The sequence below is a fragment of the Phlebotomus papatasi genome, chromosome 1 (genome assembly GCF_024763615.1).
Source record: "Phlebotomus papatasi isolate M1 chromosome 1, Ppap_2.1, whole genome shotgun sequence".
Classification (NCBI taxonomy): Eukaryota; Metazoa; Arthropoda; class Insecta; order Diptera; family Psychodidae; genus Phlebotomus; species Phlebotomus papatasi.
In genome coordinates this window covers 103,692,193-103,714,547 of record NC_077222.1, presented here as the reverse complement: position 1 = coordinate 103,714,547, position 22,355 = coordinate 103,692,193, and the positions used below count along the sequence as shown (strand labels likewise).

Here is a 22,355-nt window from a genome sequence, read left to right as displayed (position 1 = left end):
CTAATTTTTCGCCAAACGTACGACTTATTTCGGAACGGAGGGAGTATAAAATTAAAAGAATTATTAAAAACAACTAAAAAAAAGCATCGTGAGAAATTTACGGAATAGAGTTAGTCTTTTAATGACAAAAAGAAATTGTGGAGCACAGGTTTCAAAAGAAAACGATTATGGAATTTGAGTAAATATGAAAACAGGGTCTAAAAAAACAGTGATAAGCCCAGATAAGCTTGTGGTAGCTAAGATTCTTTGCAGCTTACCTCGAAATGCTTGCAACTCGGAATGCGTGAAAATTCGATTGTGAATTGAATTTTGGAGGTAAAGAATCGCGTCGAGTAAACTGTTTTAAAACTGTTGTAAACTGTTGAGTAAACGCATTTCGAGGTCACCTGTAAAGAATCTCAGCTACCATAAGCTTATCTGGGCTTATCACTGGTCCCTATTTTAAATAGTCCGAGTGGGAAAGACGAACAAAATAAAAAAAGTTCATTGAAATCGGTTAATAAACATTTTAAATAGAGTTCGGTCCATTTTGATTTTAGTAAGGGTCGGGGTACAGTGGGTTGGGGTAGAGACGGATGGGACCCATCCGTCCTTAGGACAGTTTCAAAGTTGTCCCAATTCAAAGTGCCCCACTTCCTATTTAACAATCGCAAAAATTTACATTTAAAAAAAGTTGTGTTGGAATGCAAAAAGTTTTTTTCGGCGCCTAACGGCGCCGCGCCAAAAGCTTTTCGGCGGCGCGCTCGGCGGCGCGCCTCAAAATTTCTCGGCGGCGGCGGCTAAGAAAAAAGCTGGGCGGCGCGCTAAAAACGGCTAAAAGTCGGCGCGCGCCGAGCTCTGGCCCCTTGGGTTAAAAAGTAATAAAAAAGTTATGGGGCAAAAAGTAACAAAAACCGAAGCAATTTCTGATGTCTCACGGCAAAAAGAAACGTAATTGCCATGTGTCGTCGCTTGTTGTTGTAGACAATAATACGCACAGTTCAATTCAAAATCATCTATGATCGAAAAAAAAAACATTTCGATATCGAATTTTCGAAGATCAAATTTGAATTTTTTTTAACAATCTTGAAATTTCCAATCCGGCTGCATTGGTCTTAATCGGTAAAGTACCCGTAATTGATGTATAATTCCCGAATATTTGGTTATGGAATAAGCTAAGTAGTAGAGCGCTCGGTCTAAGATGCAATTGTCCTGAGTTCGAATCCCCTTTGCGTCACCAGAAATTTGTGTTTTTCGATCAATTTTCAGATTTATCTCAAAACTATGGAAATCCTTTCACGTGAAATTGATCAACTCTGGGCACAATCTTTGCGTACGACCAAAATGATGATACACATTTTCAGTGTGTCTCGCACTCTATTTCATTCTACGTTTATTAGATTTATGTGCTAAAAGAGAGGGAGGGCAAATGGGTGGATGAAAGAGAAAGATGTAGAGTAGAATGTAACAAACCGGAAGCACTTGACCATTGAGAACATCTTGTTATAGTACGAAGAGGCCCAGAGAGCGATATACAGAAAAGATGAAGGGAAGGGAATCAACAAGGTGTAATTGAATTGTTTAGTATAGAGAGGAGGCAATTGGAATCGGCTGGTGTTGGTAAGATACCAAAATAAGAAGTCCAAAAAGATCTGACTCTCTCTCTGAATTCCTCTTATACACTCTGATTTGTTTCAATTTATTGCCGAAGGTTCTTGCTATTGTCGTTAAAAGCATCCACAAGCCAATGGGACGTTCTTTTTTTTCTCCAAGTGATTGATGAGTTAATTAAAAATTTGTCTCAAGTGTTGAATAATTGATTGAATACCAATGAAATGGATCTTAATATTTAAATTGAAAGTTTTATGACTGTTTTCCCTTATTTTATTTCTTTATTTAACTTTATTGTTTTGTGACATTTTGAAAGAATTTTTTTTTGCACAATATATAAATATTTTAAGTGGCTTTTGAGCTGTTCCACGGAAATGAATTATGCAAGAGAAGGTGGTGCTTGGAAGTAAAGAAATTTAAAATGAAAAAAAAAAATAGTATGATGCTTGTTTGCAATTATAAATTCAAACAAGATCGTTTTAGTTCTTGTTTCTCGTTTCCATCCGCCAAGAAGAATAGGAATTTACTTGAGAGTGGCTGACTTTTTGTGGTGATAAATTTCTGTGAGAGAGAACTCATTGTGGAATTTTTCCTCAATGAATTCCACTAAAGAATTTTTTTATGCTCAGTTATTTTCTTGCGGATCTTGTTGAGATAAATTCGTTCAAGAATTTAGCTGATTGTTTTTATCTGGAGGCATTGTATCGAATTGGATTATGGTTTTCCTTGCCCGTTTGACTCTTTCAAAATTTCATTAGATTGGGATTGGAAGAGGATTGGAGAAGTTGGTATTGAATCCCAAAATTTTTCTCAAGCCAGTAATACGTTTTCTTGGTCCCAAGAACTATAGAAATGTTCCTTAAAACCTTGAATTTTTTCGAGATTCCTGATTTTTCTGTGACTCGAGAGATTGGTATTAAATCCCATGTTTTTTCACAAATTAAAATTATTTTTTCTTCATCTCAAAAAATGTTTAGTAATTAAATTAAGTTCTCTTTTGCACTAAAAAATAAGAAACTATCATCAAGACGTCGAATAAATTCTAAAACCTCAATTTTATTTTAATGTGATTAATTGGTATTCAATCCCAAAACTTCTACACGCCAATATTTTTTTTTCTTTATCCTAAACCAGGAATTTTCTTAAAAACCTCGAAGTATTTCCAAATTCAGTCCTTTCATTTGATTCGAGAAATTGGTACTGAATCCCAAAGCTCTTCTCAAGCATAGAACTGTTTTTACTTCATCCTATAAACAACATTATCTATATTGAACAAGAATTATTTTGCATTAAATCAAAAGTTTCTTTGAAGACATTACATTTTTTCTCGATTCGGAATACACTTTTTATCTGACAAAATGGTACTCAATCCCAATATTTTATTTTCACAATTTGAGAATATTTTTTTTTACTCCAAGAAAATGTTTATTCAACAAAAAATCTTTCGCTTACGAGTAAAAATGTTTTTCCTCATCTTGTATTCTTTCCTGATTCCGAATTTTTCTTTGGTACTGAATCCCACAATTTTTTTTCCACGATTTTTTTCTTAATCTCAGAAAAGTTTTATTTAACAAAGATTCATTCGGTTAATGCTAGAAATCTCCAAGATATCGGATTTTTCTTTGATCCGAAATATAGGTACTGAATCCCACAAGTCAAGCATATTTTTTCTTATCCCACAAAACTTAGATTCAACAAAGATTTATTCGCTATAGGCTAGAAATCTTTTTCAAAACCTCGAATTCTTTCCACATTCCAGATTTTCCTTTCATCCAAAAATTGCTACTGAATCCCACAATTTTTCTCACAAGCGCAAAATATTTTCTTTCTTTATCCCAAAAATTATTCATTAAAAGCTACTTTCGCTTAATGCTAGATCAAGAAGTTTCTATAATTATTTCCAGATTTCGATTTTTTAATGCAAAAAATGGTATTGAGTACCACAGTGTGTTTTCATCAGCCAAGCATTTTTTTCTCCCAAATGAATAAAAATTCTTTTGTTTAACGCTTGAAATCTTGTTCGAGACCTCGAATACTTTCCAGATTCCAGATTTTCCTTTGATTCATGAACTTGGGATTAAATCCCACATTATTTTCTCAAGCCGGGAATGTTTTTTTTTCTTAATCACAGAAATTTAGTAAACAAAGATTCTTTCGTTTGATGGTAGATCTAAACTTAGATTTCCTTCTAAATTTTTATATTTTCTTTTTATTCAAAAAAATGATAGTGAATCCTATTTTTTTCACAAGCCATGAATATTTTTTTTCTTTATTCCAGAAATTTTTTACTCAACAAAGATTCTTGCACTTAAAGCTAGAAATCTTCTTCAAGACATCGAATACTTTCCAGATTCCAGATTTTCCTTTGATTCAAGAAGTTGGGATTGAATCCCACATTTTTTCCTCAAGCTAAGAATTTTTTTTAATCCCAAAAAAGTTTTATTCAACGAAGTTTCTTTCGTTTAAGTCTAGATAACTTCTAAATTTTGAATTCCTTCTAGATTTTTAGATTTTCTTGTACTTCAGAAAATTGGTAGTGAATCCCAAGTTTCACAAGGCATGAATATTTTCTTAATCCCAGAAATTTTTTATTCAATAAAGATTCTTGCACTTAAAGATAGAAATCTTCATGAAGACCTCGAATTCTTTCAAGAGTCTGGATTTTTCTTTGATCTAAGGAATTGGGATTTAATCCCACATTATTTTGTCAACCCAGGAATATTTTTCTGAATCCCAAAAACAGTTTTAATATTGAATAAAGATTCTCTTGCCTTTTAAATTTAATATCTGCTACACTTTTAATTTTTTTCTTTATCCCGTTGTTTCTTATCTGACGAATTGGTACTCAATCCCAAAGGCTTTTTTTTAATACCAATAGTTTTTTATCTTGATAAAAAAAAAGATATATGGATCAAAGATTCTTCAGCTCGAAATTTTTTGAAGACCTCGAATTCTTTCCATATTGGTATTATTGGTATTCAATCCCAAGGTTTATTTTCAAAGAATATTCGTTCACACAAATTTTCCTGAGTGTAGGAAACAAGCAGCGGATATTTTGCTAGAATTTGCAATTTTTCAAGGCACTTTTCTGAATTAAAATCTCTTCATTCACACTGTCGCGACTTTTTTTTTCGTTTGCTGATTTATATTTATCAATTGCTCGAGGTTCACGAGAAGTCAATTTTTTATTTACTCCCAGCGACAAAAGGCAATCGTGTGTAATTTTTCTTTGAGGGAGGAAGATACGCAAGATGTTCAATGTTGAGGGGGCACGATATTAAGAAAATTTTAACAGGAAAAGAAAGAGAAAATTGAGGAAATTTTGAGTGCTTTTTCTCAAGGCATATCGTGTTGTTTTCCTTTATCACAGCGGGAATTACGACCTTCACTGTGTCAAGTGGCTAAGAATAATTGAATATCGCTATATTGGGCCAAAAACGAAACAATATAATCAATCTCCTTGTGTTGTGACGATGTCAATGGCGCAGAAGAAAGACGTTTGAGCATAATGTAATTGCGAAATAGAGCGCAGAGAATAATAAAAAAAAAAGAAATATAAAAGGGGGAAGATTTTGAGTGCAATCAGAGCAGAATTCAATGGGAAGAATAATAAAAAATAATAAAATAAAAAAAATTACCAGACTCAAAAATTACTTCTGTGATAAAAGAAACTCCCCAAACGCAATGTTTTCTGTCTGAAAATTCATTTAGGCAGAAGGCGAGATTAGCGATAAGGCCTTTCTCCATTCTATTTTTTTTTGTTGTACTTTCTACATGAATGAAGCCATCAGAAATATTTCCAGAAACACAAATTCAAAATTAATCTAATTGAAATTTAATCATGAGTGGGTGGTTATATGTTGTCTCTGTTTGGGGAAAATTAGGAAGAGAGGATACAATGGAGAAAATATTTGGGGAGTAAAATGAGACAAAATATAATGTATTAGAAGTGTTGAAAGACTATTTTTGGAAGTAATATTCGTGCGCAATTTCTCTCAATCTACTTCTCTTTCATTCACTCAGAAAAGATCAATTTGTGTCTCTTGTTCAACTACACGGTTAAAAATCCAGTGGTACTTAAGGCGTCTACACATTGGGAGCAATTTTTGTCAAAAATTGCGTTTTTGACAGAAATTTGACGTTTCCCCCTACAACGCTCCAGGGAATTTCCTTCAAAAAAGAAATTTTTGACAAAAATTTCTCCCAATGCGTAGAGGCCATTAGTAAACATAAACACAATATCACACTTTTGCCATTGAAATGGCTCAAGGGACTATTTTGTGAAAATCTTGTGCAAATTCATTTGCAGACGTGCGAAATGACTATTAATTTTTTGCATATCTTTTTGAAGATTGAGATGTAGAGACAATGCTGGCGTTTCTCCAAGAAAATGCCAACATTCTGACCAAATTTTCTCTGAAAACAGAAAATACATAATTTATCTTTTCTCTTGTTCTTGGACTATGTCGTCATCATAATTTTTTAAGAACAACAAGAAATTACACCATATTGCCCAAATACAAATATAAATCAAGCTAATGTCATTTGGAATTATTTAGTACATGCAAAGTTAATCTAACGACCGCTACGGGCGCTCATGTCGCAGAAAAATAAACAAAATTTTTAAAAATGATTAGCAAGAAATGACAGAAGAAAACAAATACATAAACCAGGTATTTGGGACACATTTTCGTGTTTTGACTGTAAGGTATTACTCTAAGAAGCCTTGAAAGTGTTTTAGAATCTTATACTGCACGTGTACCCAAGGTATTGACTTCAATAAAAGAATTCTATTGAGCCCTGGAGAAGAAAAAATGTTCAATGTGTCATCCTGTCCCAAACATCCCAAATTCGGGCACCGTGGGACATAAAGGGGATGTTTGGGACATGTTTTTATTTCTGGACTAATTCGGTATTTCCAGACCTGCTATACGTAGTACCGTGGATGCGGTTGACTCTAACCCCCTCATGTTCGTCAGCTTTTCTTTAATTCTAGTGTTTAAGAACGGTTTTTACCGATCATACATTGTAGATCGGATCGGTAAAGGCCATCCTTAAGTTCTAAAGTAAAGAAAAGCTTACGAACAGGAGGGGGTCAGTCACCCGCAGGGGACAAAATCACCTGCACTTACGGTATCTCAGAAACAATCTCATCCGTGGATTAGACCGTTTTCAGACTAGAGGTTTAGCCCAGTTCCCGAAGGTCTCAAATCCTTAAACGGCAACCGATTTTATTGATTTTTCAAAATGTAATAGGTCATTTGCCTTTAATAATCCACTTCTAAGTCAACATTTTCCAAAAAAATCTCGACCGATAAGATATTGGAGAAGTTAAACCTATGGCTTAGCTTTAGGTCTGAAGCCCGTATTACACTCTTAAGTTCCTTTAGTTTTCTACCCAAAAATGTTTTTCCAACACCATGCATCATCTGGAAAACTTTGTTTCTGATACTTTTCAATTTAAAACTCACTTTCTTTAAGGCTGGTTTAACTATGTCTGTGACAGAACACTTTTTCCACATTTTCCGCATAATTAGACACCAGAAAACCACGTCAAATTACTATTTTTGCTTAAGAATATTTTTGTTGCTCTTGTTTTGACAGTAAAACGATATTCGCGCCATCTACTTTTTAATCGAAATTCTACGTCTAACTCATTACGTTTCAAGTGGCTCAAACATTCCAGAGTGCAGTCTTTCTACTTAAAACTTTTAAATAAAAAATTACATAGCAAAATTACGTATGTTGGGTAATGTCGTTGACAGACTTATGACTTATGACTTAAGCCGACAGAGATTAATGACAAGTAATTCTGCTCTGGGGGTCCGTTGTGCAATTGGTAAGAGCGTTTCTGCTCTTGGGCCCCGGCTCGACTGTCACTGTTATGAGTTCATGTCCCGCCCGGTGCAAATGATTGAAGTATCTGAATGGACATACTTCTCATACACATTGTAAACCGAACAAAAAATTATAATTTGAACAATGTATAGAATGTCACCGATAAAAGTCCGATCGAAATAAATAAATCGACTAATCAAAATCAAAGTCGAATAAATCGGTTATTTGCAAAATTCTTCTCGACTTTTCGCGGGTACTGCTTGACGATCTCTACCTTCCCTGTGAATATTATACCGGAAAATTAATTATTCCCCAAGGGGAGTATAGGGGTGTCAAAGTTTCAAATCTTAAAAATCCCATACTCAGCATGTAAAATCTCAACTTGAAATCGTTTTCCTGTAAAGTTGGTCATTCGCAACTTTTCGTTTTATATTCTGAGCCGTCGAAATAATATAATTCTGCTCTGTATAGAAATAACTGTCAAAGTTTCTCTAATATATAGAATTACCTAATAATTCTCTAATATATAGAAATACCGTGCAGATCCAAAAAAAACAATCGTCTGCATTTGCACATAGGGAAAGGTTTGACGTTGTGTGTCTTGGATATCTTGTTGTGTGTCTTATACATTAAACTTGTCGGTTTTATTATGTCCAGCGCACAATAACTTTTGTTTATAAACATGTTTTCAAAATTTCCTATGAGAGTGAGCGAAATGACTAGATCTAGGTCTCACTCACTCTCATAGAAATGTCAAAAACATGTTTACAAAACAAAAGTTATTGTGCGCTGGTCATTATGCTAGAAAAAATATGATAGTTTATAACATTATTTACCGTCAAATATCGTCAGTATTATCTTTACGGTAACATGAGTTTCAGACTGGAGTTCATCCAAGTTCTTGGAGGTATAAACAATTTTATTGGTTTTCAAGATCACGCAGACAAATTTTTAAGTATCCAAATTCGATCACAGTGGGTTTGTTTCAATCACATGATTTTTGTCTCAGAAATATCTTAAAATTTCTTAAATCTAGGGGAAATAAGATTGAATTTTAAGGAACCAATGAGATTGATTTTATACCACGATGTGATTGATTTTTAGAAAATCACTTCTTAGAGTAGCAAATGGGGTTGTTTTTATTCCACAACGTGATTGAACTTACCCCACAATGCGATTGAATCTATATCACAATGCGATTAATTTTATTTCATTTTGGGATTGATTCTATCGCATTATGGGATTATTTTTATCCCACAATGCGATTGAATCTAGGCCATTTTGTGATTGATTCTATCGAATTTTGGATTTGATTCTATCACATTATGTGATTGTGTTTACCTCGTTTTGGGATTGTTTTTATAGCGTAATGGGATTGTTGTTATCCCATTTTGGGATTGTTTTTGTTACATTTTAAGATTATTTTTATCGCATTATGGAATTTTTTTTATCCCACAATGCGATTGAAACTATCGAAAAATATGATTGATTCAGTCGCATTCTGAGATTGTTTTTATAGCATAATTTATCGCAAAAAATAGGATAAAATCAAACACAATTTGTTCTAAAAGTCAATCACAAAATTGGATTGATTTCAATCGCAAAATGGTATTGGAGCCCTTTCAATCCCAAAATTATCCCATTTTGTAATTGAATTTAGAACATAATTTCTCTGCGTGTAAGTTGATCATTTGTCCTTAATATCGAATCTTAAATTAAAATTTTCTTGAAAATATTGTTGAAAAAGTAATAAGAGAAGTTAAGTCATATGGTTTAATCTTTGGTCTCAAACCCTTATAACAATAGAGGGTTATTCTGATAAACTTCTAACAGTGTACATTACCAAGTTACAATGCGGTGGAATGCTGAAGATTCTGGGAGAAAGTCTCTCTATTTGAGAAAAACTTTATTTACTGTAACTGAAAAATTATGGTCAAACAGAGGAAGATGATTATCAAATTTCGTTGATAGTTTCCTGCATTTCTTTAATTCATCTTCTCTGAGGGAAATACGCTCTGCAAGAGCCCAAAAATAAGCCCTCTTTGGAAGATTCACTGGACGGTGAAGATGGTCTGAAAGTCAAAGAGAATGAACAAAGTTAAATAAGGCGGAACTTTTCTTGAAACATTCGATACTTTCTTGTGTGCTATTTACCAATGAAGCCAGCTGCTGAAGATGTGACCGCAAGAAAGATGGAATTCTTGGTGGAATTTCAGTGTCTGATGATATTTTCTCATGCACCGTTTTTCGCGATTGAATCTCCAACATAGTATCTCTGTGAGTTGAGTTTGTCTTTGGATACGATCAATTTGCAATATTGAATTACAAGAATTGTTTCTCGTCATTGCAAATTGATATTATAAAATGAATAAATTTGTGTCGAGTACATTGGAAAAAAATGAATAAAAGAAAAAATTGAATAAAAAATATGACTCATCCCACTAACTTCTAAAGCATCATCGTTTGATATTCTATCAATAATTGATTTTATATTCACGGCATGTGGTGTTAAATTTAACTTAAAACTCGTATTCTCTCATCTGTTCTACTTTGAGAATCTCCTACTAACTGTTTGATATTTTAGCGAGTGAAAATCAAGTTGATTTTATGGTTGGAGGAGCGTATAAAATTTTTTTGTTGCTACAAAATCGTATCAATTCTTCTTGGTTCCATGATTCCATTGATAAGCTCGTGTTTGGTTTATTTAAATGTGACGAATTTACATTGAAATTGTATCGATTTTATGTTTCAATATAAATGGAAAATGTTCTTCGAAATGAATATTGAAAAAAAAAAAATTCAAAACTCTGAACACCACGCAATAAAATTCTTTCCAATTATCTCTCAATTAAAGCTCGCAAAATGCATAAAATTTGCATTAGATTTCCCAAATTACCAACTTTGTTGTTATCTCTTTTATTTTAAAATTATTTGTTCTTGACCTTAGTAATTTTTTTTTTGGTTTTATGTTCTTCTGATATCAGCAAAGTTTTTCATTTGCAAATTATGCTGTACGCAACAGGAATTTGTGGGCGTTTTTGGTGCTTCGCTTTTCCCTCCAAAGTTATGAATGTTGGGGTATGCCTTATCTTGCAAAAAAGAAAAAGAGACCAAAGAGAATGTTTTTTTTTTTGTGTGAAAGAGCACAGAAATGTAATTTAATTGTGTGTGACAATCAATGGCACTGTGAATGACGAATGGTGAGACAATGAGGAAAAGTCTTGGGGTACTGTCGAAAAAAAAAGAATTATCATAACATGTTTTTCGTGTGGCTTTCTTAAGTGCAAATGTTAGCGGCGAAATTAAATGGAATGTGTCACAGAGACTGAAGATTTGTGGGGAGAGTGAAAAAAGGCAAGGTCGTCAATATGACACGTGAAAATGTAATCCAAATGGATTAGTCTACCGTAGGTAGCTCAAGAGAGCATTTATGATACAACATAGAATCTTAAAGAGAGCACAGAGAAGTGATTTTTATGATATTTGAAGCTTCGAGAAATAATTTTCCAACACTTACTGGAGTCTATTTAGGTTTTAAATGATTATTAGGAAAAAAATATTCAGGGGGGTTGCTAAAGATTGAAACTTGATATCTCAATCCGCTTGGATTGTAAAGTGCAACCAATCAGAAGAAATGATGATTAGAAAGCACCAGGTTTGGAGAATATAGGGGACTAATACCATATCTCAGTTCAGTTTATGGTGTCCTGTAACCTGGAAGTGCAATTAATCGCAATATTATCATACGGCAATATTACTCGTTCGTAATTTTTTTACTCATTCTGATATGCTTGAATCATATTTATGCTTACTCATATTTACGATATGCTTGAATGTGTCAAACGAACAGGACTAACCTAACGGTCTGATACAGGGTGAGGGGGACCCAGCGTTGAGCTATTAGTTAACATCCAGCTTTAGGCACTTTTTTAGTCTTCATCGGCAAGATCTGAGTGGTAGCCCGATTTGAGGACTGAATTTTGCCACGTACATCAATGGTGGGCGAATGAAACTGTCAATCACACTTCCTAATTTCACTTCCGATTATTATACAAACGGCAGAAGCTACAAGATGTTTTATTTAAGTGGTATTAACGATTTAACACTTTAGAAAAGGAAAAATCATTGCGTAAAAAATTGTCTCCTAAAAATACCCACGAAAAAGGAATAAATACACGTATTTTAGGGTTGTAATTTGTTCAATGTTATCACTACACTTTTTCCTACACGAAATACAGTGTCGCATATTTATTATTATTAATAAGATCACTCAAATCGCGTAAAGTTAAAAATTTTCAACTACACTACTATGATTTGCATTGTAATTTTTACATAAACGTATAATCGTGTATACTGATAGGGGAATGTAGGCATGGTTCACACAGACTGAACCTTCAAACGATGCGAATTTTCTCTTTGTTTGCAAAGAGTTGACCTTCCATTACTCATCTCGTTTCATGAGCTTAATAATGATCTATCTTATGGCTAAGACATGGCGAACTAGCTCTTTGCAAATAAAGAAAAAATTTGTGTTGTTTGTAGGTTAACTCTGTGCGTCGTGGAAGAATAATCGTGGTAAAAAAGCAAACCAACGATTATCCTTATAATCTTTTTTTTACTCTGTATTTACATTCCCTGATGGTACGTGTAAAACCCATTTTTTCCTTGATCGATATTGCAAGCATCGAATGATCGATAGTACCATCAGCTGATCGATATTACATGCAAATGCACTTCGACAAGTTTCTTGTTTTTTAAACCACTTCAAAATAAATGTATCAAGTGGTCAATCTTGTAAAGGACATCTGCAAGATTGACTATAACAAGTTTTCACTTCAAAAATACGAATACATATATGGTTTTTTGTCTGTTAAAGTTGATCATTTCCTTAACTGATCAATAATTCCCCCGTCTACCCTATTTTAGAGTTGATTTTACTCCTATTTAGGTGTACTATTCGGAAGAGTTGTTTTAACTTTTTTTCTCTAAAATTTACATGACAAAACAGTGTAAATAACTGTTTTTAGGACTGTAAATAACTCGTTTTAAGAGTTAAAATAACTCTATCAAATTCCAAAATGAATATGTTTTGCAATTTTATATATATTTTTTTATTTTATCTTTTTCTTTATTTATGTTTACTTCACCTCAAGTTTCCTATGTTCCGAGCGAAATATCACTTGTCTTCATGAAACACTGTTAGGCATATTTCTAATTGGTGTTCCATATCGCTCCTTGGAAATTACAAGGGGCCAACTAACTTTTTGGCGATTTTGAGGTTTTAATGCACTTAGACAGAGAATTTAATAAAATTTCAGATGATATGAGTCAATAAATTTCGTTATTAAAAAAGTTTTTCAAAATTTTACTTTTCATGATTGCTTGCGCAGTTTTGTTTGAAGTCAAGGGGCACAAAATAGATTTATCGTTCAAATTTTTGTGAAACAAGGGACTAACTCAAGCAAGTTGATCCCTTGTCATTCTAATTTCATAAAAATTTGCGCATCATTTAGAATGACAAAGAGCTAACTCATAAAAAAAACATGTTTTGAAAGGTAAAAATATGTACGTTTCGATGTTTATAATAATGCTCATACAAATAGAAAAAAATTAAATTGTTTTTATTAACATACTTAATTGAGATAATTATTTATACAAAGTTGAATCTTTCATGCTGTCTCCTGAAAAATGGCTCAGATTGAGTTGGCCCCTTGTAATTTCCAAGGAGCGATATGAACTTTGTCACACGAAAATCTTCTTGACTGAAGTATATTCTTAAAACGAAAACACTTAGGCATATACTTCAGTCGAGATGAAATTTTACATCGAAAAAGAGTAATCATTATACCGATATCTGACGAATTAATTCAACTCGCACGAAGAGTTATTTCATCTCTATTTACTAAAATTTACAGCGAAAAAGAATAACGATTACATCGACATTCGTAGAGTTAATTCAACTCTGTCATAGAGTTGTTTTAACTTTTTTATATTTTTTTCTTAGTGATAGGAATTCATGAAAAGCCTTAGCCAGTTCCCATCGGTTATGAACCGATTTGGAACCGATGAGTAATTTTTATCTAAAATTTATTATATTATTCCTAAGGTATTTTTAACAATATTTTGAGTGATTTATAAATCGGTTCAGATTTTTTGTGAACCGGTTATGAACCGATAAGTAATTTTTGTTCAAAAATCAATTCTATTACGCTTAAAACTATTGTTCCGATTTTATATGCGATTCTCCGAAAGAATACGAGTTTTTCGTTTTAATGTTGTAATTCTTGCGAGCAGCGTATATGCAATCGCAACCATAAGAGAGTGAAGTATTTCATTCTGGAGTTCGGAGTTGTACTCGAGAGTTTGAGTGGATTTGAGATATCTGCCCCGATTAGGCCGTGGGCAATTCAAGAAGGGTCCACCCCGATTCGTTCGAGGGTGTTTCTGTGGGAGAGAACCCCCTTATCTTCGGTGTTCTAAGCGGTCCATATGGGCTCCGGGGATTCAAGAAAAATGTAGAAGTGAATACGAAAAGTCTACAAGAGGAATCCTGGTGTTTTTCTTGGATCTGGGAGCTCCTTTTGCCCCTCCTTCTACCCTTTCTATCCTTCTACCCGATCCTCAGAATCGTAATACTATTTTGAGGGATCTCTTTAGTGATTTGTGAATAAGTTCAAATCAGTTAAGAACCGGTAAACGCTTAATGATACGAAAGTACTTTTGAAGTATATTATCTAAGTTACGAGTTCGACCACTCTGCAAAGCCTGAGACGCTTTGCCAATCCTTTAATGAAGTTTTAAAGAAATTTGAAGAATAAGAAAGGCCACTACACAGTGATAGCAAGTTTTTGTCAAAAATTGCATTTTTGACAAAATATTAACGTTTTCACCTAGAGCAGTACAGATCATTCCCTTCCAAAAAAACAATTTTTGAAGATAATTTCTTCTAATTGGGACCGTATAAGAGTCCGTAACGGAATAAAAATTCTTATCAGATAATAAGGATAAGCTTTCAAAAACCTATTGGGTAGATTTGAAGCTTAAAGATTTATCTCGGAATTGAGGGAATGATTCAAGATGATGTTGAAGGAAAAAAGAAAAACACATTTTGGGCAATATTTTTAATTTTTAACTGTGTATAAAATTGTATGAGATATTTCCCTTAATTCTGAAATTAAACTTTAAGCTTTAGATCTTTAAATCGGCTTTTAAAAGCTCATTCGTAGTGTTAAAAATATTTCATCATTAAGTGAAAATTTCTTAAGGCCTTATAATATTTTTAATGCTTTATTTTAATAGCCTTTTAATGCTCTAAAGCTCTTTACGAGAACTTTTAAACTTTCAAATTAGTATTAAGCTTTTTTTTCAGGTACTTTCTGGAAAATTAATGAAATCTTTATACAAATGCAAGGAGTTACAAGTCCGTAAACAGTTTTCTTAAGAAATTGCACGTAAATTGCAAATTATTTACCTAGTTTTTCTAGTTTCTTTACCCAAGGAATAATTAGTAGATAAATACGTGTACTTGATTCACTGGAATTCAGTTAAATTCAATTTCCTCTCAAGTTTCAGGATATTTATTTTTCAATTATTGACCCTATTTTAGGAACAATCACTATATTAGCTGCGATTAGTGTTTAGTTCATTAATTACTACCCTTGTTTCTAAATTAGAATTTTCCCAATGAAAAGAAATTTCCATGTGTCTGTGTTGGATATTTTCAAAGAAAACTTGGAAAATCAATGAAAATCGTTGTTATGTTATTATTTTGAGAAATGAAGGAGGTAAAGGAGGATGTTTTTCTCTGAAAAAAAGGAAAAAAAAAAGAAGAAAAGAAAAACATGACGATATGTATTTATAATTGAGTGAAAAGGCGACTCAATGAAAAGAGACCGAATGAATTTTCTATTTTGGGATTCTTTATGCATTTTGATGTTGGAAATTAAGAAAGGAGGGTAAGGAGAATGTTGTGAGGTAAAGAATGTGGAAATACTGAATGCTGTATTTTCCATTTTCACTTCTCCGTGTGTCATTTTCCAAAGAAACACAATTTTCACTTGAATGAAGAAAGAGAGAGAGATAGAGAGAGCGAGAGAGACAGAGGATGACGAGAGATTTTTCCAATCTAAACATTAACGGCCCCAATAGACGTTTGTTTTTTTTATTTTTGGAGAAAATTAACACCAGAATTTGTCTAATTTATGCCAATTTTCTCTTCCAAATCTCTTACAGATTTAGTACACTGTACCAATGAGCCGAATGTATCAATACCACATTTGGCTAATTTACTCATTGAAAGATCACAAAATACCAATTGGGTGGTGGTCTATAAAGCTCTCATCACAGTACATCATTTACTGGCATATGGAAATGAGGTAATAAATTTTTATTAATAATTCTTGCTATAGGATATGAATAGGGTTGAATAACCACTTTTACGCTACTTTAAAATGATCTTTCTACATGGAAAAAATTATATTGTACATTTATTATATTTATATTTTTCGTTTTTTAAGTGTTTTCTGAAAGAAATAAATAAAGAGGGAGTGGACATTCCAACAAGATACATTTTTTTGGAAAAAAACAATTAACCGTGCAAACAGACGAAATTCCCACGGGAATTAGCACGAAATATTTTATTCCTAATTCGAATTCCGGAAATTTCCCATATTGAACTGTCAAATTTTTACCATTTGCTGTATGCGCCTCTGGTGGACTTTAAGCGCAACACAAAAATGCTCCGAAGATTTGAAATTCAAATTGTGTTTTTTTCCGAATATAAATAACGGAATGTGTATTTAGGAGATATTTCACGTACTTTATTTTGTTAAAATGGCTTAATTTTACCACAAGGATATTATTATTGTTATCTATTAATACATTTCTGGAAAATGTTTTAAAACTAGTCCCCGGCGAGTGGCCTTCAAAGTTGAAGCCAATTTCTTGCTTTCACAAAAAAATGCGTATGGTAATTTTTCTGCACTCGTGATCGTTATGCTAAATATTTAAAAAGTGAGAAGTTTTTCCGTATTGCAAGATACCTTTCCGTATGGAGGGATAAATATACTAAATTTTTGTTTAAATAATTTTTTTTCCTTGGAGCACTGTGAGCTGAGTCCGAGATCAATTTTGGAATTGGCTTCAAATAGCTCCATATAAAAAGGTCAACCTGCGAGGCGCTTGTTTTAAAATATCTAGGGAAATTATTGCAAACGTTGTTATAGCGAAAATATCTCGTCAAAAATCTGCAGTTAAAGGGGATAAATCAACGACTGGTCTTAGATATCCTTGTTGATTGGACCTATTGGTTAATTGTAGTTTATATTTTTATATCGAATAATAAGAGTTTTTTGGAATAATGGAGATTAAATAATTTAATATGAAACTCATGCGTTACAGAAATGCATGCACCTAGCCTACTATTTTATAAATATTTTGGATTACATAAAAATATAAAATCAGTGTTTTTTATTTATTCAATAATCTGACCATTCTTTCAATTATTTTGTCAATTTTTAAACAAAAATCTCGCGGAAAATTCCCTGAGGTTTTCGTGTAATGAAAAACAACTGCAAAAAATCCGCAATGAAAATAAATTATTATGAGACATAAAAAAATAAATGTTCTACATGTCACAGTGAAAAAAGTAAAGTAAACTTTAAAAGCTGATCTCTGGAATGCCCCAAAATATTCAAAATTATTTAAATTCAGAAACATCATTTTCACAGCGCTAGTTCTGCCCTCGCGCGGTGAACACAAGAAATTTTCTGATTAATTTAATCTCTTATCGAGTCTTTTCAGCTTTGTTACAGCTTCGTAAAAGTTGATTTTTTTTCTTTTTCAATTAATGAATCTAACACGTGGAGTGATAACTTGCCAAACAGTGTACACTTCCTCATAAAATTGGGAGCCTAGACATTTTTTATTAGATTCAAGACGCTAAAATAAAACCACTGATAATCCCGGATAAACTTATGGTAGCTTAGACTTTTTACAATCGACCTCGGAATGCTTGCTTCTCGGTGGCCAAAATGGATAAAATTGGCTCGACGCGATTCTTTACCCTCAAAATTCAACTTACAATCGAGTTGTACGCATTTCGAGGTCACCTGTAAAGAATCTCAGCTACCATAAGCTTATCTGGGCTTATCACTGGTCATTTTCTATTCTAAATAATTTGGTTATAGAAGGCAAAGAAAAGAAAAAAGTGTTCATTAAAATCGGTTAATACACATTAGAGTCCGGTCCATTTCGTTATAGTAAGGGTCGGGTTGGGGTGGTTGGGTGGGGACAGATGAGACCCGCCGTTAGAAAGGTTCGATCTCAAATAGGATTACCAAAAAAATCATCAAAATCGATTCATAAACACCGAAAATACAGTCCGGTCAAGACATTTTTGATTATAGCTCAGGTCAGGGATCATCGAGGGAGGAAAACGACCCACCGTTGGAAAGGTCTAGACCTTAGCTCCGATACACTAAAATTTAAAGGAAAAAGCATAGTCTAGTTTTCGAAATATTCCATATCGAAATTTCGTAAATTGATTTTTCGATTAATCGGACCTTCGATTGAGTCGGATGAAGTTGAGGCGTCAGAAGAGTTGTAGTATTTCACGTGAGCTTTCCAAAACACTAAAATCTTTCAAATTCCGATAATTAAAACAGGTGATAGCTTAGGTCAGGAGGGTCGGTGGCTTAAATTTGTGTTTAATCGAAAAGTCTTAGGCCCGGCTATAACATACTACAATTTGAGATTGATCAATCAATACTACAATTCGGGAACTGGGCTAAACCTCTGGTCTGAAGACCGCTTTTCCGCCCAAGAACCAACGCTCTTGCCTATTGCGCCACTGAGATTCCCAGCCATTACACAAAATTATTGACCACCGGCTTTGGGGATAAAACACAGTTTTAGATTACACTGCGCAAGCCGATATGGAATATTTGGCGAATGATACACGGGGTTCCGGGATTATGCGCACAGAATTATGCGTTTTGCTTACCATTAGGAGCTACTTTCTGAACTATTTTTTGATTACCCCTAAATGTATGCAAATACGAGTACACAGTAAATAAGAGATCGCAGTGTCAATCAGTGTAGAATTGGCAAACGGGAATGCTCACCATGAACAATTAGTGGCCACATTTCTGGGGAACTTGGCAGGCGAGGAACTAATCGTGAACCAAATATTTGCTCTAAAAGAGCTCCTCAGAGCGATCGGATTGTCGATTATTGTATTCGACTGTTCTACCTACACGATGAGTGTTGCTTGCATGAATTATAGCCTTAATTGTAAATAGAGCTGTTCCACCACTAAGGAGTCTTAAAAGGGATTCTACTGACTCGGGCTTTACAACAGCTTCTTCTAAATATGTTCAAATACATAAATGCCACAAATGGATCGACAGGCGATTTATCAATTATTTAATTGATAAATGAATTAACTTGGGGATTGAAAATGGTCATTCGCTACAATATTTTGCATACATCACAGCGTTCCTGTATCTTATTCGAGAGATGTCTCCTGAGCTTATGCAAATTTTTTGGGTGCATTAGGTCATTTCGTGCCGTTTTCTTTAGTTCTGAGAATGTGCATAATCCCGGGACCTCGTGCATTTATTTAAAACGCATGATCACCTGTTAGAAACGATTGAAGCAAGTAGATGAAAATTGAATCTGAACAATAATGCGCAAATCTTTGTGTCCGGTGTAGTTTTTACGGTGAATATGCGGCGTACATAGGTAGGAAAATTTGTTTACGAAGGTGAACCAAAACAGGGTAGCTTCGTAAAAATCCCCTCAAAATTTTCATTTTTCTTCAAGACCTCTACACACTGAGAGTAGTTCCTGTAAAAAAATGTTTTTTTTTTCAAGAATATTTTTAAAGTTGCAAAAAGTGGTTAATTCACCCTACATTCAACTGGCAAATTCTCTAATATTTTGCCTCCTTTTTTTTGCATCCTTCTTGCAGAGATTCATGCAATATTTAGCATCAAGTAATTCAACATTTAATTTAAGCAATTTCCTCGATAAAGGAGGTGTACAAGGTGAATTGAGAGAATTTTTCCAAACAGTTATTGTATTTTTTTATTCTTCTTGCAAATTACCATACTTTCTTGCTTTTTAATTTACCTCACCGATGTAACAATTTAATGTATACTTTTCTTTTACCTTCTGTTGATGTTATGTTTATTTTTCACTGTGAAAGAATCATTAACATAATTTACTCAGGTGATTGGTGAGATGAGTTGCTATTATTTTTTTGTATTTTATTTATTTATTTATTTTTTTTAAAGAAATATGCTTACGTCAAATTTACAATTTTTGTATAATTTATTACTTCAAATTTTGTTTCTTGCCAATTTATACTTTAATATTTTTTTTACTAATAAATTCCAAACTAATGCAAACCTTTCTCTCTTTGTCCAATATTGCAACATACTAAACCAAACATATTTGCAAAAAACAAATATCTGCCACAATAACCTACCCCAAATAAATCCCAAAAGGAGCTGTTGGAGCAAGAATTGGTAAGTTGAATGTGTCTAAGAAAACAAAAAACGCTACTGAAATAATGAATTGAAAGTATAAATATTTGCACATGAATCTGTACAAACAACGTCAAATCCATGCATAAAATATTTGATACATAGCATTTTTGATTTTGTACAAAATTCCATGATGGAATGATGTATGAAAAATTTTACAAAAATAATAACGAAAAAGCGGGATGTATACGGAGGAAAAATTAATGATGAAACATTTTCAGATTTATCTTCAAGGGATAGTAGCATTGGTATGTTTAATACAAACGTAATAATATTCTGTTCATATTTTGAGATTCTTCTCCTTGTTTTGCTCGACTATGTTTATTCCAAGTTGCCCTCTTGCCTCTTTGCTCTCTTTCCGCATAAATTTTTCTTTAGGAGTATTACATTTTGAAATTCCCATTTTGTAGTTTTAATTTTCAGTTTTTCGTTGGATCACTTGACAAATGACAACATTGGAGGGGGTGCAATACCTTCTGTGGTACCTCTTTTAATTGCTTTTGACTGTAAACAAAATAATTTGGTTTATTTATGCCACAAATTGTACCTATAATTAGCAAAGAAAATAAAACTTTGCACGCCAAGTCTGCTGTAAGTGATTCAACTCATGTACACGATCTGTCAAGGGTCTAGTGCTGTTAGTGTTATTTATTAAGAATTTTATTTTATTTAGTCTCATTTTGAGTTTTTCTGAACAAAAATATTCTAATAACTTCTTATAAAATAGCTAAAACAGCCTATTTTTTCTCTCAACGGGTTGTTAAAGTATTGCAGTTATTTATTCAAATTCAAATAGTTTCTATGTTACGCATCTCTTAGGGTCACCGCCCTCTAGCGGGAGTTTATCATTCACTTATTAATAATAATAATAAGAAAATTTCCTTCGTTTACGGTCTCTTTCTCGTATTGGAAGAACTATCCAGTCTTTAATACTGCCCAAATTTTCCTTACTGAAGTGATATTCACAGTCAACTTAAAAACGGTAATCGTAATCGTGTCGGTTGGAAAAAAAAACAGTAATGAGGTAAAAGTTTTTGTTTCGCAGACCTTTTAATGTTTTATGCACCTCAATGAGATTATAATACAGGGAATTTAATAGAAAGCTATTGAATCATAAAATCTTCCAGACTGCTAAATATCAGGGAGAAGACCTCCTTCCGGGTGCCTCAGCGGTCTTTCTCTTTTCAGCATAACAAGATGGCAAAAAAATTTGTGTTTGTCTTGTCCCTGAAAAGAGAAACATTATTGTCGCACCCGAAAGCAGGTCTTCTCCCTGATTTTTAGCTTTCTACACAATGTCAGTTACCCCTCTAATCTTCCAGAATGACTCTTTATCGAAACTTTGTGAAAATTCTGATACGGCAAATCAAAATTTTGAATTTTGAAATTAAAATGTTCATCACTGTGTTTCAAGAAACGCATTCTGTATGTCTATTCCAATCTTATGCTCTTTTCTTTTTCTTGTGAGCGTCACAAAAAATTCAATATAAAAACCTATGGGAATGACTAGTAGACCTTTTAGCCAAGACACTTTCGAGTAAGCCGAAACACCAACCTTTTTCGAGTGGATTTCGGCTTACTTCAGGGCAGTTTTTTTAAAAAAAAACTAAGCGTTCCTGATTTGATAGGTCTCTTCGTTTCAGATTTTTCTGTACTAATTCGAAGGTATATTAGAGGGAACTTACCTAAAAACCCGTTGGAAGTTCGAACGTTTAAACCGATGAGTTACACAAAAGTGAGCAAAAGTTGACATTTTTGACGATTCAAGTGTCAAAAATATCGAAATTCGAAATGACAGAACAATCAGCGCTAAAGCGGCGAGGAAGTGAAGCTTAATTTGCATCTTCCGGTGCATTTTCGAGTAGATTTAGCTTGGCTTTGGAGAGGCTTTGTTTCTTCGAAATGTTATTACTGAACGGAGCGAATAGCTCTCTTTTAGAATGCTCCCAAATTTTCCCGACTTTACGATTTTATTTCGAAACTTTTTAAAGCTGTATTGAGGAGTGTATTTGTCAATAATTACACTTAAAAATGAGATCAAGTGGATATTTGTGGTTAGTTACGAACAATTGGAAAGAAATTGGCAGAGGAGACGAAGAAATCATCATCTCCATCAAAGTTAAATAGTAAACATTATAAATTCCTTACAGGTATCTGTAATAAGGAATTTCGAAATGCATCCCACTGTGCTATGCACCGGCGAGTCTTGAAAAATGTCCCATTGCGGTTTGTGTTTAAAATAAATCACTCAATTAGCTGTTTTAATACTCTCATTTGTGTCACGATTAAAATAGAAAGTTCGTCAAACTTTCTATTTTATTTCGAAACATTTCGAATTTGGGGGTATGTGAATATTAATAGCATTCAAAAGTTTTCTAA

The 22,355-nt window shown here is 33.3% G+C and overlaps 1 protein-coding gene across 50 annotated transcripts in view; it reads left to right on the top strand.

Annotated features, from left to right (window-relative positions):
• Positions 1 to 22,355, top strand: part of LOC129799312 (phosphatidylinositol-binding clathrin assembly protein LAP) — a 72,819-nt gene that overhangs the window by 14,168 nt on the left and 36,296 nt on the right. For 24 of the 50 annotated variants that reach the window (XM_055843072.1, XM_055843068.1, XM_055843073.1 and 21 more), the window contains exons 2-5: positions 15,661 to 15,803; positions 19,400 to 19,475; positions 19,938 to 19,958; positions 20,198 to 20,224. In XM_055843072.1, the coding sequence (XP_055699047.1) occupies positions 15,661 to 15,803; positions 19,400 to 19,475; positions 19,938 to 19,958; positions 20,198 to 20,224 (267 nt within the window). The remainder of the gene's footprint in view (positions 1 to 15,660; positions 15,804 to 19,399; positions 19,476 to 19,937; positions 19,959 to 20,197; positions 20,225 to 22,355) is intronic. The other 26 variants (XM_055843074.1, XM_055843065.1, XM_055843116.1 and 23 more) reach the window with 2 other exon arrangements.